General features: G+C 30.4%; 1 protein-coding gene and 1 long non-coding RNA gene across 3 annotated transcripts; one reads left to right on the forward strand and one right to left on the reverse strand.

The window, feature by feature from the left end:
- Nucleotides 1–1,142: 1,142 nt before the first annotated feature.
- Nucleotides 1,143–12,289, forward strand: LOC110632650 (cytochrome c oxidase subunit 6b-2). 2 transcript variants are annotated; one of them, XM_021780949.2, is made up of 5 exons: nt 1,143–1,298; nt 3,362–3,450; nt 3,578–3,659; nt 4,143–4,215; nt 12,072–12,289. In XM_021780949.2, the coding sequence occupies exons 1-4, from the start codon at nt 1,287–1,289 to the stop codon at nt 4,185–4,187; spliced, it is 228 nt and encodes a 75-aa protein (XP_021636641.1). In that variant the 5' UTR covers nt 1,143–1,286; the 3' UTR covers nt 4,188–4,215; nt 12,072–12,289. The 2 variants fall into 2 exon arrangements, with proteins under 2 accessions (XP_021636641.1, XP_021636640.1); XM_021780948.2 differs by lacking the exon at nt 4,143–4,215 and having other exon boundaries at nt 1,144–1,298.
- On the reverse strand, nt 12,127–12,482 carry LOC131175393 (uncharacterized). The gene is made up of 2 exons (XR_009145565.1): nt 12,345–12,482; nt 12,127–12,301 (listed from the first exon to the last, which is right to left on the reverse strand). It is a non-coding gene; the product is annotated as an uncharacterized LOC131175393 (long non-coding RNA).
- Nucleotides 12,483–12,616: the final 134 nt, after the last annotated feature.

A 12,616-nucleotide genomic window follows, 5' to 3' on the forward strand; every position in this document is an offset into this window, starting at 1 on the left:
AACACTTACGATTATAAAATTATGTTATAACAATCAAGTTTTTATAGTAAATTTTACTTTTATAATTTCTTATTTTTATTGATATATATATTTTTTATTAACTTAATTTAAAAATTGTGCATATATAACATATATGTCATGAAAAATGAAAAATATAATATTATTATAATAATAATTAATATATTATAATAATATTATATATAAACAAATTAATAAAAATTATAATAAATATATTAAATTATGGATACATAAAACGAGTATAGAAAATGCACAATGTATATTGAAAAAAATAATTATTTTTAAATGATTAAATAAACTATCATCAAATTATTTTTTGTTTAATAACTATTTTTTATTTTTTTAAATTTAAATTCTTTTTTTATAATTAATAATTAAAAAAATAAAAATTTAGTCAGAATGAAAATTTAAATGTTTTATATTATTTAAATTTTAAATATTTTATATTTTTAAATAAAATCAACTTAAACAAGTGTTATTTTTTCAAGTGATATATATGTTAATAGATGTTAATAACAATTGTATTAAAAAAATTATAAATGATAAAATTTTAAATTATTTTCTTAAAATTGTAAGTCACTTTTTTAAACACAATTTAAATATTTTTTTATAACTAATAATTAAAAAAAGTATGTTTTTGAATAATTAGATAAATGAACCATCTAATAATTTTATCTAATATTTTTTCAATAAATTTTTTTATTTTTAAATTTGAAATATTTTTTTAAACTAATAATTAAAAAAATAAAAAGTTAATTAAAATAAAAAAGTAAATATTTTATACTATTTAAAATTTAAATATTTTATTTTTTAAAACAAAATTAACTTAAATAGATGACATTTTGATAAGTGACATATACGTTATCAGATGTGGATGATAACTATTTTAAGAAAATGACAAATGATAAAATTTAAAGCTTTGGCTTTGTGATTAATCAAAATCGGTTCGAAGCGGCTAAATTCAAGCCTCTTCCGATTCAAAATCTTCAAGTGCCAAAAAATCACAGTTCTGGCCCGGAATCGGCCAGGAACAGGGCCGGGTCTAGAATTAGTAGCCTAACAGTTCCGTCGCTCAAGTTGTCTATAGCATATTGGTCTGTCTTATAACTGCTGTGTCACGTATAGTGACGTGGCATGTTATTATTGGTAAAAGAACGTACCGGAGAGAGGTTGGCAGCACATTCTCTTATATTGTGTAGTCTCCTTTCCAAACGCACCATTTCTCTTCTCTTTTCTCCTTTCTCCGTTGGACTCGATCGCTTCAAGCCATGGCTGACGAGGTAAGCTTTTGATTCTCTCTAAAAGCATCGCTTGGTTGCCGAGAAACCGTAGAGAGAGAAACGGAAATCGCAAGGAAATTGAGATTAAGAGTTTTGGGAATCCTCACTGCATAGATTTACAGAAAACGTCAATTATTTCGCGAGATTTCCAATTTTCTGTTTAATTTTCTAGCGGTTTCTCGGCAGCCAAACTGATGTAGTTACGATTTTGATTTTGTTTATCTTTTATCATTTTTGTTTATGATTTGATGTTTGGTTTGCTTAATATCATTTCATGATTTAATCTGTTTTTCTCTATGTTACTGACATTATATGTGAAAAATCTGTTTTGGATAGTTAATACAAGTTAATTTAGATTTTAATTTAATTCTCAGTAGAATATATTTCATATAATCTTATAATAGAATTCATATATTTATTAGCTGTTACAGCTGCTATATAATGAGCATATTTAGATTGTGTTGGTCTGTAATGCCTACACTGTACACATGATATGACTGTGAATCTCACAATCCTGTATTGGTGCCTTAATCACTTCATAGGTGCAAATTGGTCTCTCTCCTTTTTACACTTAGTCAATAATATAATTAATTAATTATATTATAAAAATAAGAGTATCAAGGCTTAAATCACTAAATATCATCCGAAAGTCAACACTTTCACTAAATGAATACGTTCTTTATCTTAATATACGTATCAAAAGTGGCTATAGAGCATTATATTTTATCAAATATTGTAAGCAAAATATCTCAAAACACAAAATTGTAAATTGTAACGAATATAATGAAATTTTAGCATGAAAGATCCTTGGATGCTCTATTCTTCTTCCACATCTGCTAGATTTCTGTGATTAGATTTGTAGCACTCAAAACTGCCATAATTTTCTTTTGAAGGCTCTTCCCCTTTTACATTTATAGCTCTGTAAGCCTTTGCACTTTCTCTCATCATCATCAAAATAAAATATACCACAAGATTAATATTTTTACCCTTTTCAATCCTCTTTTCATCATCATATTCTTTTTATAATTGATGTCTCAAGCATAGTTATTAAAGGCACGCCTCAGGCTCAAGGCTCACCAGGTTCGAACCTTATGCGCCACCTAGGTGTGCGCCTTTGTTCTAGGCACAAGATTCTAGAAAGGCATGTCTTATTTATTTCCATTTTTAGCGAGAACCTTCATTGACAAGAAAGACTGCCACTTAAACTCAAACCAGTAAACCAAATTCTAGATATATGCCAAAGAAAAAAAAGAAAAGCACCACACTTATTTGACTTTTATGGATTTTTTAAATATTTTACTTTTGAACCTCATCTCGCTCGGGCGCTTGCCTGCGCTTTGCGCCTTTCGCCTTGGCTCCAGGACTCTTTGGCGCCTTAGTGCGCCTTGAGCCTTTAATAACTATGGTCTCAAGCTTTGCTACATTGAAGAACTGGTTTAATGACTTTCAGAAAAAATAAATTAATGAAATAATCAATAGATAAGCAAATGCCTGGGTGAAGTCGCCTTGCCTGGACCTAAGTGAGGCACTTTGGTTGCACCTTTTCTTACCCAAGACTTGGCAATTGCATAGTTTGCTTTTGAGAGCATTGTGATGTAGGGAATTCTGTAAAATTGGATATGACTAATAATATTCTTCTGTAGCTTGCATGTCTGGTTTCGGTTTCAAAATAACCTGCAAAAACACGTATTTATGTTTGTGCAACGGCTTAGAATGTTTAGAGATCAATATGGCATGAATAATTTTTACTGTTTTTGTCCATGGAATTGTTATTATGAAATGTATTCTAAATTTACCAAAATACCAAACTCAGTGAAGACTATATAAATATACATAGGGGAAAATGTATTTTATTTACCTGTTTTTTTTATCTATGAGAGACAAACTTTAGGGACCTGCTTGAGGAAATTATGTTGGTTAGCAAAGATAAAACTTCTGGGATAAAATCCTAGTAGAGTCTTGACACTTCTTTGAAACAAATAAATGACTAGATTATATTAAGTTATATGTATTGTTGTCTCAATTTTTGTACATGTTAATTATTTCACTGTTATCTCTGTTAGATTGAGCTGAAAACTGCCCCTGCTGATTTTCGATTTCCTACAACAAATCAAACTCGGCACTGTTTTACCCGGTATATTGAGTTTCACAGGTAATGGTGCTTAATGTTTCCAGATTTGCATGCTTCAACAAGACTGTTTATTACATTCCTCCCAAACTAGCCCATCCCCAAAATAAATAATAAATATATAAATCTAAAGTTGAACTGTTCTTTGCAGGTGCTTGGCGGCAAAGGGTGAAGAATCTAATGAATGTGAGCGATTTGCCAAATACTACCGTTCCCTTTGCCCTGGTGAATGGGTGAGTATGCCTAGCCTTTTTGTGTAGTTGCAAGTGACTGATGATAAGTCTATTTTTAGTTGTGAGATTTGATTACAGCCTGTAGCTTATTATCTCTTGAAGACATTTTGACCTTGTTTAGTTGTGGAAAACATTTCCTATTTCCATTTTCTACTTTGCTTCTCCATTTTCTAATTTTCCAAAATTTCATTTTCTAAATAGAAAATTGAAAAATTAGAAAAGATGTCCTTTTGTTGAATAAATTTGGAAAATTTAAAATTTTCATTTTCATTTCTCCATTTGGGAAAATTTTAAAACTAAACATCAAACTCCATTTTGTAGTTTTTAAGATGAATCTTTTGGAAAATGTAGCTTGTTTTTTATAACTGAACATGGCCTTAACTTTTACTTGTTTCCATTGTTCATGATATATCATCATACTACTTCAATTTTTCTGGTTATCCTGTATTTGAGATTCCTTTTTTTTTTTTTTTTAAATTGAAGCACAATGAAATTTTACAAGGAAGACAAGGAAAACAACCTTGTTAGGTGTTTGACTCAACGAGCAGGACAAAGGGTAAAAACATTGTGTATTCTCTTTGAAAGTAGAAAAATCTCCTTCTGTAACATACTACTCTTTTGAATATGAGTTGAGGGAGGTATGATTGAGATAATTTGGACATTCCGTTGTAAGCCAATAGGCACGCAGATATATAGAGTTTAGTATATCAAAGTTGAAGAAGAAGAAAACTATGGTATAGGCATAGGAAATGTGGGAGTAGTCAAAATTCTAATCTAAACCCACCAAGAAAAATAAGGCCAAAATCCAACCCTATCCATTCTAAATATGAAATTACTAACTGTATATAATTTGAAAATTTTAAAGTCAAGTGGGTTTATAGCCTGAGAATCCTGATTGGCCTAAAATAATTTTAGTTTAAAAACAAGCAAAAGTGGCCGCGCTTTGCAGCAGCTATATACTACTTTTTTTTTTAATATTAATAAATCACATATAAATTATCAGTAAAACTTATTTGCATAAGTCTCATTATAATAATTATATAATTATTACTTATAATATATCTCTATATATTACATTATTTTTCATAATAGAAGTATAAACATATATACTTTTTATTCTTTTTAAAGGTATTATATGTAAATTTCTAAAATTTATTTTCTTAATAATATGTGTGATAATTAATAAAAATTATTTATTAAATATTTTAATAATAAAAGAAAAATGTTAACAGTTAATTGGACTAAAAAAAAAAGCAAAAAAAGGTGTGGATAGCTAATAGTAATAATACTGAAAGAACGTGTTTTAGTTATATATAAAGCTAATTAAATCATTAAAATAATAAAGATCACTCCTATTAGATATAGTTGAATTGCTTAGTTTGTTTTAGTGCAGTGAGTAAAGACGCATCACTCATCTGACAAGTGCCAGATTTGAGTCTTCACTCCTCAATCTCCCTAAAAAGAAGATATAGTTGAATTTCTTTCTAACATTTTGATACATAAATGAATTCTAATAATAATAGCCACTTGTAATTTGTTTTTTTAACTTTCAATAGGGTTTTGAATATTTTAATATTATTAAATTGATTTTTTTTTTATTTTTTTATTGTAATAATTTGGTAAGTTTAATGTTTCTTCCAAATTCTCTTACTTAGCTTTCTTGTTACTAAGTTTGGGTGTACGGGGTGGATCTATCAATCCGGGGTAGTTTTGGTCCTTTTAAGCTAAGTTTTTCATGGTTTTTAATATAAGTTTTATTTCAAATAATAATAATAATAATAATAATAGCCAATTGTTATATATATATATATATATATATATATATATATATATTTCTTTCTACTTTCAAGTAGGGTTTTAGGGTGATTTTAATACTATTAATTATTAAATGAAAGTTTATGATTTTTTTTATTGTAATGATTTGATAAGTTTAATGTTTTAAAGTTAAAAATTGTTTTGACCAATAAATTTAACAAAGTAAAATAGTTGATTTTTTTTATATATATTTAGAAATTTAAAGAATTGAAGTTGAATAATAATAAGAAAAATGTAATAATAAATTCAAAGAATTTAGGTGAAATTTTGCTAAAGACTAAAGATACCAAATTGACATGAAACTTACAATTGCTTATAGTTTTGTCTTTTAGTAATCATAACAAAAAAAGTAAAAAAAAAAAAAAAAAGCGCATCATGTTACTGTTACTGGAACAGTAACCGTGATTGCGTTTTAGTATATATAGTAATTTGCAAAAGAACCCCGCATTGTGCGTTATTTTCACATTTGCTTATTTTCTTAAAACATTCAACACATCAAATTTTAAGAACTTGCGAAAAAGAAAAAAAAAAAAAGGGTTTTGTCAATGAGAGACCAAACTCATATTGAACTTGAAATGTTAGTGTTGTGCATCGTAAAAGCGTGTAAATTACAAAAGTAAATAAATAAATAAATAAATAAATAAAACATCAATATTTATGTGGTTCACTCTATCCATATAGGATTACATCATGGAAGTTCTATCTTTTACTATTATCAATAAATATAATCATCAATTACAAGTTCAAAGTTATATTATCCATTAAGTCAATTACACTCAAGATAACCCTTGTATCAAACTACTCATAGTAAATATATTAGTTAGCCTATCTCATTTTCCTCTAGACATACTCAACTCAACTCAACTAAGCCTTTATCCCAAAAATTTGGGGTCGGCTATATGGATTTGCTTTCTCTACTCTATACGAGTTTGGGTTAAATCCTTAGAAATGTGTAATGTTTCTAGGTCATGTTGTATTATTCTCCTCCAAGTCAATTTAGGTCTACCTCTTTTTTTCTTTTTATTCTCTAACCTAATGTACTCTACTTGTCTAACTGGAGCCTCTGTATGTCTACGTTTCACATGACCAAACCACCTCAATCTCCCTTCCTTCAACTTATCCTTAATTGGCACCACTTTTACCTTTTCTCTAATATTCTCATTGCGGGCTTTATCTAGTCTAATATGGCCACTCATCCACCTTAACATTCTCATCTCTGCAACTATTATCTTAGACGCACACGATTCCTTCAGTGCCCAATACTCACTACCATATAACATAGCCAGTCGTATGGTGGTACGGTAAAATTTTCCTTTCAACTTATTGGGAATCTTGCAATCACATAAAACTCCTATGGCGTGTCTCCACTTCAACCATTCGGCTTTAATCCTATGACTAACACCCTCCTCACATCCCCCATCTACTTGAAGGATTGAGCCGAGATATTTAAAGTGATTACTTTGGGCCAATAGGTGTCTACAATAGCCCTCTAACCAATGGAGAAGAATTCATTTCTCTTGAATTTTATGCCCATTTTCCATCCAAGGCCAAAGTTTCTTTCCCTCCATTGGACTGCAATGGGCAAGAATTCTGTTGTGCAAAATCTCGCAATTGCATAGATGGTGACAAATAATAGAGTAGTGAGTAGAGTATTGTTCCACGAGGATCGTGTTCGAGTACCAATTTACACAGTAATTATAATTATCTAGACTATCAAATTCGAAGGAAAATTATAAACTAAACTAATTATGGCTAAAAGGTAAATGATAGCAAATTAACTAAACTAAAAATATCATTAAGTAAAAGCATTTCAGAGTCAGGGATTCACACTTCAATCAATCACAAACATAAACTAACTTGTTCAACAATTGGGAGATTGTTGCTTTGAAGGAAATTAATCCTGAGTTATCTTAATTCCTCCCTTATCAATGGCTAAGGCCAGTCTTTAGTAATTGGCAAAACCTTTCTTTACAATGGCGCATAGTTATTAAAGGCTAAATGTGCACTAAGGCGCTAAAATGTTCTGGAGCCTAGGTGCAAGGCTCAGGTGCGCTCGAGCGAGGCAAGGTGCAAAAATAAAAAAAATATTTAAAATAGCAAAATTATAAATATTTGATCACTCTTCAAGTAACTTAAAACTACATAATAACAATAATAATTTTGCAATTCAAAAAAGGTAAAAATAAATTATTATAAGTTAGACATTAATAAACTACTAAAAGTTAAAATTTAATAAACTAGTAAACTACTAAATGTTCAATCCACATCAATAAAAACATCAAAGTCCTCTTCCTCTTCTTCATCAAGGTCATTATTTTCCTCATACTCATCTTTCAAATCAACATCTTCTTCATCATCATCTTCCTTGTCTTCAAGAAGTGAAGAAGTACGAGTGGATGATACTTTTCTTTTTCGTTGTGGTGTAAATCTTGTAGATGCAACATTTTTTCCTTGATCTAGTGTTGTAGCCATCCTCTTCAGCTCCAACAGTTTTAGCAACCACATTCCTTATCAAATCATCATCTTCAAAAATAAATTCATCTTTATCTCTTCCTCCATTTGACCCATCAACCATTTGTTAATATCATTTATGCCTTTCAATCAGATGGGGTCAATGCGGTCACTTGCATCATATTGACACTTTAATGACTGATTGTACCTGACAAATACCAAATTATTCGAGTGATGTTGAGCTAGCCTATTTCTTTTTTTACTATGAATATGCAAAATATAATAATTTTAGTAAGTATGGCTTTTGAAAGAACAAATTAAAAGTATAATTCTAAAAGGAGATATTTTCTCACTTACATGCTTAAAGATGCTCTAATTATGCTTATAACCAGATGCATTACAAGTGAGGCCAAACACTTTTACAGCAAAATTTTTCAAATTTGGAATTGCAGCTCCATAAGTCAACCACCATATAGCTAATGAAAAAATAATGCATATTAATTATTATTAAAAAAGATTGCAAGATGAGATTACATGCTTATGAGTAAAATTATATTACCTGGAGATACTTTCTTTTGATTCCTAATTGCCATATCCATCCCAAATATGCCTTCAACTTTTTGATAAAAAAGTAATTGTGCCATGATTTTGTTTTGTTCTTCTTTACTTGGAATCAACCTTGCTAGCCAGTAACAACCCCAACATTTTCATTAATATTCTCATTTGAATAAAAAAAAAATTAAGGATTCAAATAATATCCAGCTACATGCAAAGGTCGATGGAGTTGGCTTTTCCATCGTTTATCAATAATGTCAAAGATTGCCTTGTATTTTTCTTCATTGTCACCAAATGACGTTGCAATTGCTTCTTTAGTTCTATCCATCGCCTCACAGATATATCCCATTGCAGGCATTTTCTCATCATCAACTAGTCTAAGCACACGTACTAATGGATAAAAATCTTTAAGATAAAAACAATATTAGTCCAAAAAGTAGGCATCATGAGAATACTGCATGCTTTCTTACCAGACAGTTCTTTTGCCTATTTACTTTTGGTCCATTCCTTTAAAGGAAACATCTTTCTTAAATTCGTCTTGTGTATGTATGCGTTGAAGAGTGAGAAAAGCAGTTGCAAATCTTCTGACAGCTAGCCTAATTAGGTCTCTTTCACTAATGAAGCGCCGCAACATGTTCGCCACATTTGGACGAATGTAAATGTATGTAAATTTATCTATTTAATGTCACTGCCCTTTTAATTGTGTTATGAATGTTGGGAATTTTTTTAATATCTTGTAGCATCAAATCTATGCAATGGGCAGCACAAAGATTCCAATACAAATGAGGGCATTTTGTTTCTTACAATTTTCCTAAAAGCAAAACAAATATGGTAGCATAAATATTAAATACATTATTTACTTAAAATGAATTTAAACTATCTAATAATAATAAGAATAAAAACTCTTAATTACCTGCAAGAGCACAATTGCTAGCATTATCTATATAACTTGAGCCGCATTAGCCTCTCCAACACGCTCCACGAATCTATTAAGCAGCTCATACATTTCATCACTGGTCTTAAGAGTACTCTGAAACATCAACAGATTCTATGAAAACCGTTCCCTTTAGAGAATTCACCAAGAAATTAATCAAAGTCTTTTGTTTCTTATCAGTCCAACCATTTGCCATTATGGAACAACCAAACTTTGCCCATTCTTCTTCATATGACTTTAATGAATTCTTCACCTCAGTAACTTCTTCATTCAATAAGGGAACCTGCGACTCATGAAAACTAAGTGCTTTCATACCAATCTCAAATTGTCCAATGGACTCCACCATAACTTAAAAACTTAGATGATTGATGGAATTTAAAGGAATTGCTGCATCATACATCCACTTATCTATATCCTTACTTTTTTTCGTGATTCCTTTTTACATGCCTTATTAATGGTTTGCTTCATCTTTGAATTTGTTCTATCTTGTACCGCCTTTTCAGCACTTTTAGCAAAATATAAATCCATTGGACCTTTTATCCTTGGCTTCTTTTTCATATTATGAGTCTCACTACTTTCCTTTAAGCCTCCATACGATTACCCTAACATCATCTTCATCTTCATCGTTACCAAGCCTTTCAACATCCTCATAATCAGGCAGTTTAACTAAGTTTCCCTGTAGCTTTTCACGCACATGTGTTGGACACTTCTTATACATTATAGCATTTCAAAATCCTCTAGCTAAATGTTGCTTAGCTCGGTGTATCCCTTCTTTTGTAACTTTGCCACAAAAGTTACAAACTTGGATTCAACAAATGGACATACTTACATGTGTTGTCAGTTTTAGTAGCAGCAGTAGGGGCTTCAGATTCCATCCCTGCAAAAGAAAAAATAAAATAAAATAAAGAGAGACAAGGAAATTAATAATGTGTAATAACATAAACGTTAACCCTATTTACTAATAGCAAGTAGCAACAATGTAACATACAAACAAATTTATAATACCATAATCCAATTATAATAATAGAAATTGATAATTTTGATAACACAAACACAATTACAATATTTCTAATAATTTATAATAAGACCTAATAATAATTAGCAATAAGAAAATAAACCCAATTTAATTCAATCATAAAACCAAAAGCTAATAACTAATAAGAAATTTAGAGTAATGGAATTAGTATCTCAAGTCTCAACATTCTTTCACATTCACAATAAACAAAATCACAAATTTAGACAATAATAATAAAAAAAAAAGCATATGGTATATGGGTAAGGAGAGAGCATGACAGAAAAAAAAAAGTGACTTTGCCTTGGATGAAACACAGAGAGAGAGACAGATAGAGGCATATGGGTAGGAAGAGAGCATGGTAGGAAAAAAAAAAAAAAAAGTGCAACGCCTAGCCATGGACAAAACAGAGAGAAGAAGAAGAAGAAGAAGAAGAAGAAACAATCAAAATTAGAACATACTTGGCTGGTGCTGCTAGAAATGACAGATTTGAGCTCTTCTTCTCTCCTTTTCTTCTTTTTTTTTTTTTTTCCTTTTTTTTTTCTTTGGTACCTATTGTTGGCGGCAGCCTTTTAAAAGAAACCCTACCATTTTTTTTTGGCCTGTGCCTCGGTGATGTGCTGCACCTTTCCTCCCTTCGGGTAATGTCCTGTTGTGCCTGGTGTGCCCTTTGATAACAGTGCAATGGGCAACAACACTACTTTATGAGCTGAGAGCCTCCCTTTATGGGTAAAACCACTCTTCATGGGCAAAGCCAAATAATTTTTCTACAATACTCCTATTTTTAGTGTTAGTCACTCCAATCTTAATCTAATTAGGAATCTCATCCAATTTAAGAATAATACTAAAATAGGAGTTATACTCTATATAGGAAATATACCTCTAATATTTCTCCCACCCAAAAAAGTCTCTCCAAATCCACGTAGAGTTTGAGTCATAAATAAAATAGTTAGAAATGACCTAAACTCAAAATGATCCGACTCATATCTTTCTAATTCAACTACCATCTTCACATCATCACTGCTCTAAACCTTTTTTAAGATATAACCCATAATCAAGTGGAATGCTGGAAATGATAAATGTAACCAGCATTAATTGCGTTGGTATTAAGGTTGACTTGGTCATTTATCACAGTAACTTTTATGCATTTTCAGTATCTGTTTGATGGATTATTACTTTATGATTCCGAAAATATGGTTGCTGGACCTTTTCAATTATTTTCCTTGTTCTGCAGCAAAATTTATTCTTCATTGAGTTGAAAATTTTGAATTCATTCTTCACATTGGCTGTTGAAGCAGGCAGATTGTGGTAGTATGATGTGATGAATTTAAGATACTGATGGATCATGGATGGGCTTTTAGTAGTTGTGGTGAAAGGGGATTATAATATGGGCTTTCAGTGAGTTTGGAGTCTCTATTTAGTTGTATCCTACCCATGTTTGATGCCATGTTGTTGTGTTCATTATTGAAATGTTATTGACTGATTTTAATTCGAACCCCTTTTTTTTTGGTGGTGCTTATGCATGAGGTAGCTTAAATTAGCTGTCATGAACTGCTAGTAGTGTGGATGTATTTATTTATTTAAAAAAAGAGAATCTTTGCCATCTTAGTAATTAATTTTGTGATATTTGTGTTAATTGTTGCAGATTGAGAGGTGGAATGAACAGAGGGAGAATGGGACGTTTCCTGGTCCTCTTTGAACTTCTTCCACAAGCACCTAGGTTGAATGTCTATGGCAATGTTTCTCTCTATTTTTCGTTTAGATCCTTTCATCTAATAAAAAACCACTGAGATCTGGGAATTCCCCTGAGCTTATGCAACTGAGAGTAATTATTTTGGATAAATTGCACAAATTTCTGGCGTCTGATTGTGATTCCTTTTCAGGTTGTCTGATATATTTAATGTGTGCAGGCTGCAACCTTTTAGTGAAGGAAAGGAATGTGCAGAACTTTTGAAATTAAAGTCTCCCCAAATATCGTAATCTCATAAATCATTCGAAAAAAGTTTTTTTTTTTTCATTAAATTTTTTTTCATTAAAATTTATATAAAATTTTTAAAAATTCTAGATCAATTGAAGTGGTATTAAAATTTTAGACTATAGGGAGATTCATAATAAGTGTTAAGATAAATTTTATATGACTTGTTCTGTTTTATGAGAGTGAATGCTCCTGTTTTATGAGAGTGAATATTA

The sequence above is a fragment of the Hevea brasiliensis genome, chromosome 17 (genome assembly GCF_030052815.1).
Source record: "Hevea brasiliensis isolate MT/VB/25A 57/8 chromosome 17, ASM3005281v1, whole genome shotgun sequence".
Classification (NCBI taxonomy): Eukaryota; Viridiplantae; Streptophyta; class Magnoliopsida; order Malpighiales; family Euphorbiaceae; genus Hevea; species Hevea brasiliensis.

Coding starts and splice junctions, on each gene's coding strand:
- LOC110632650 (XM_021780948.2), top strand. Junction 3,451..3,577: donor CGGTATATTGAGTTTCACAG/GTAATGGTGCTT, acceptor TGTTCTTTGCAG/GTGCTTGGCGGCAAAGGGTG. Junction 3,660..12,071: donor CCCTTTGCCCTGGTGAATGG/GTGAGTATGCCT, acceptor TAATTGTTGCAG/ATTGAGAGGTGGAATGAACA.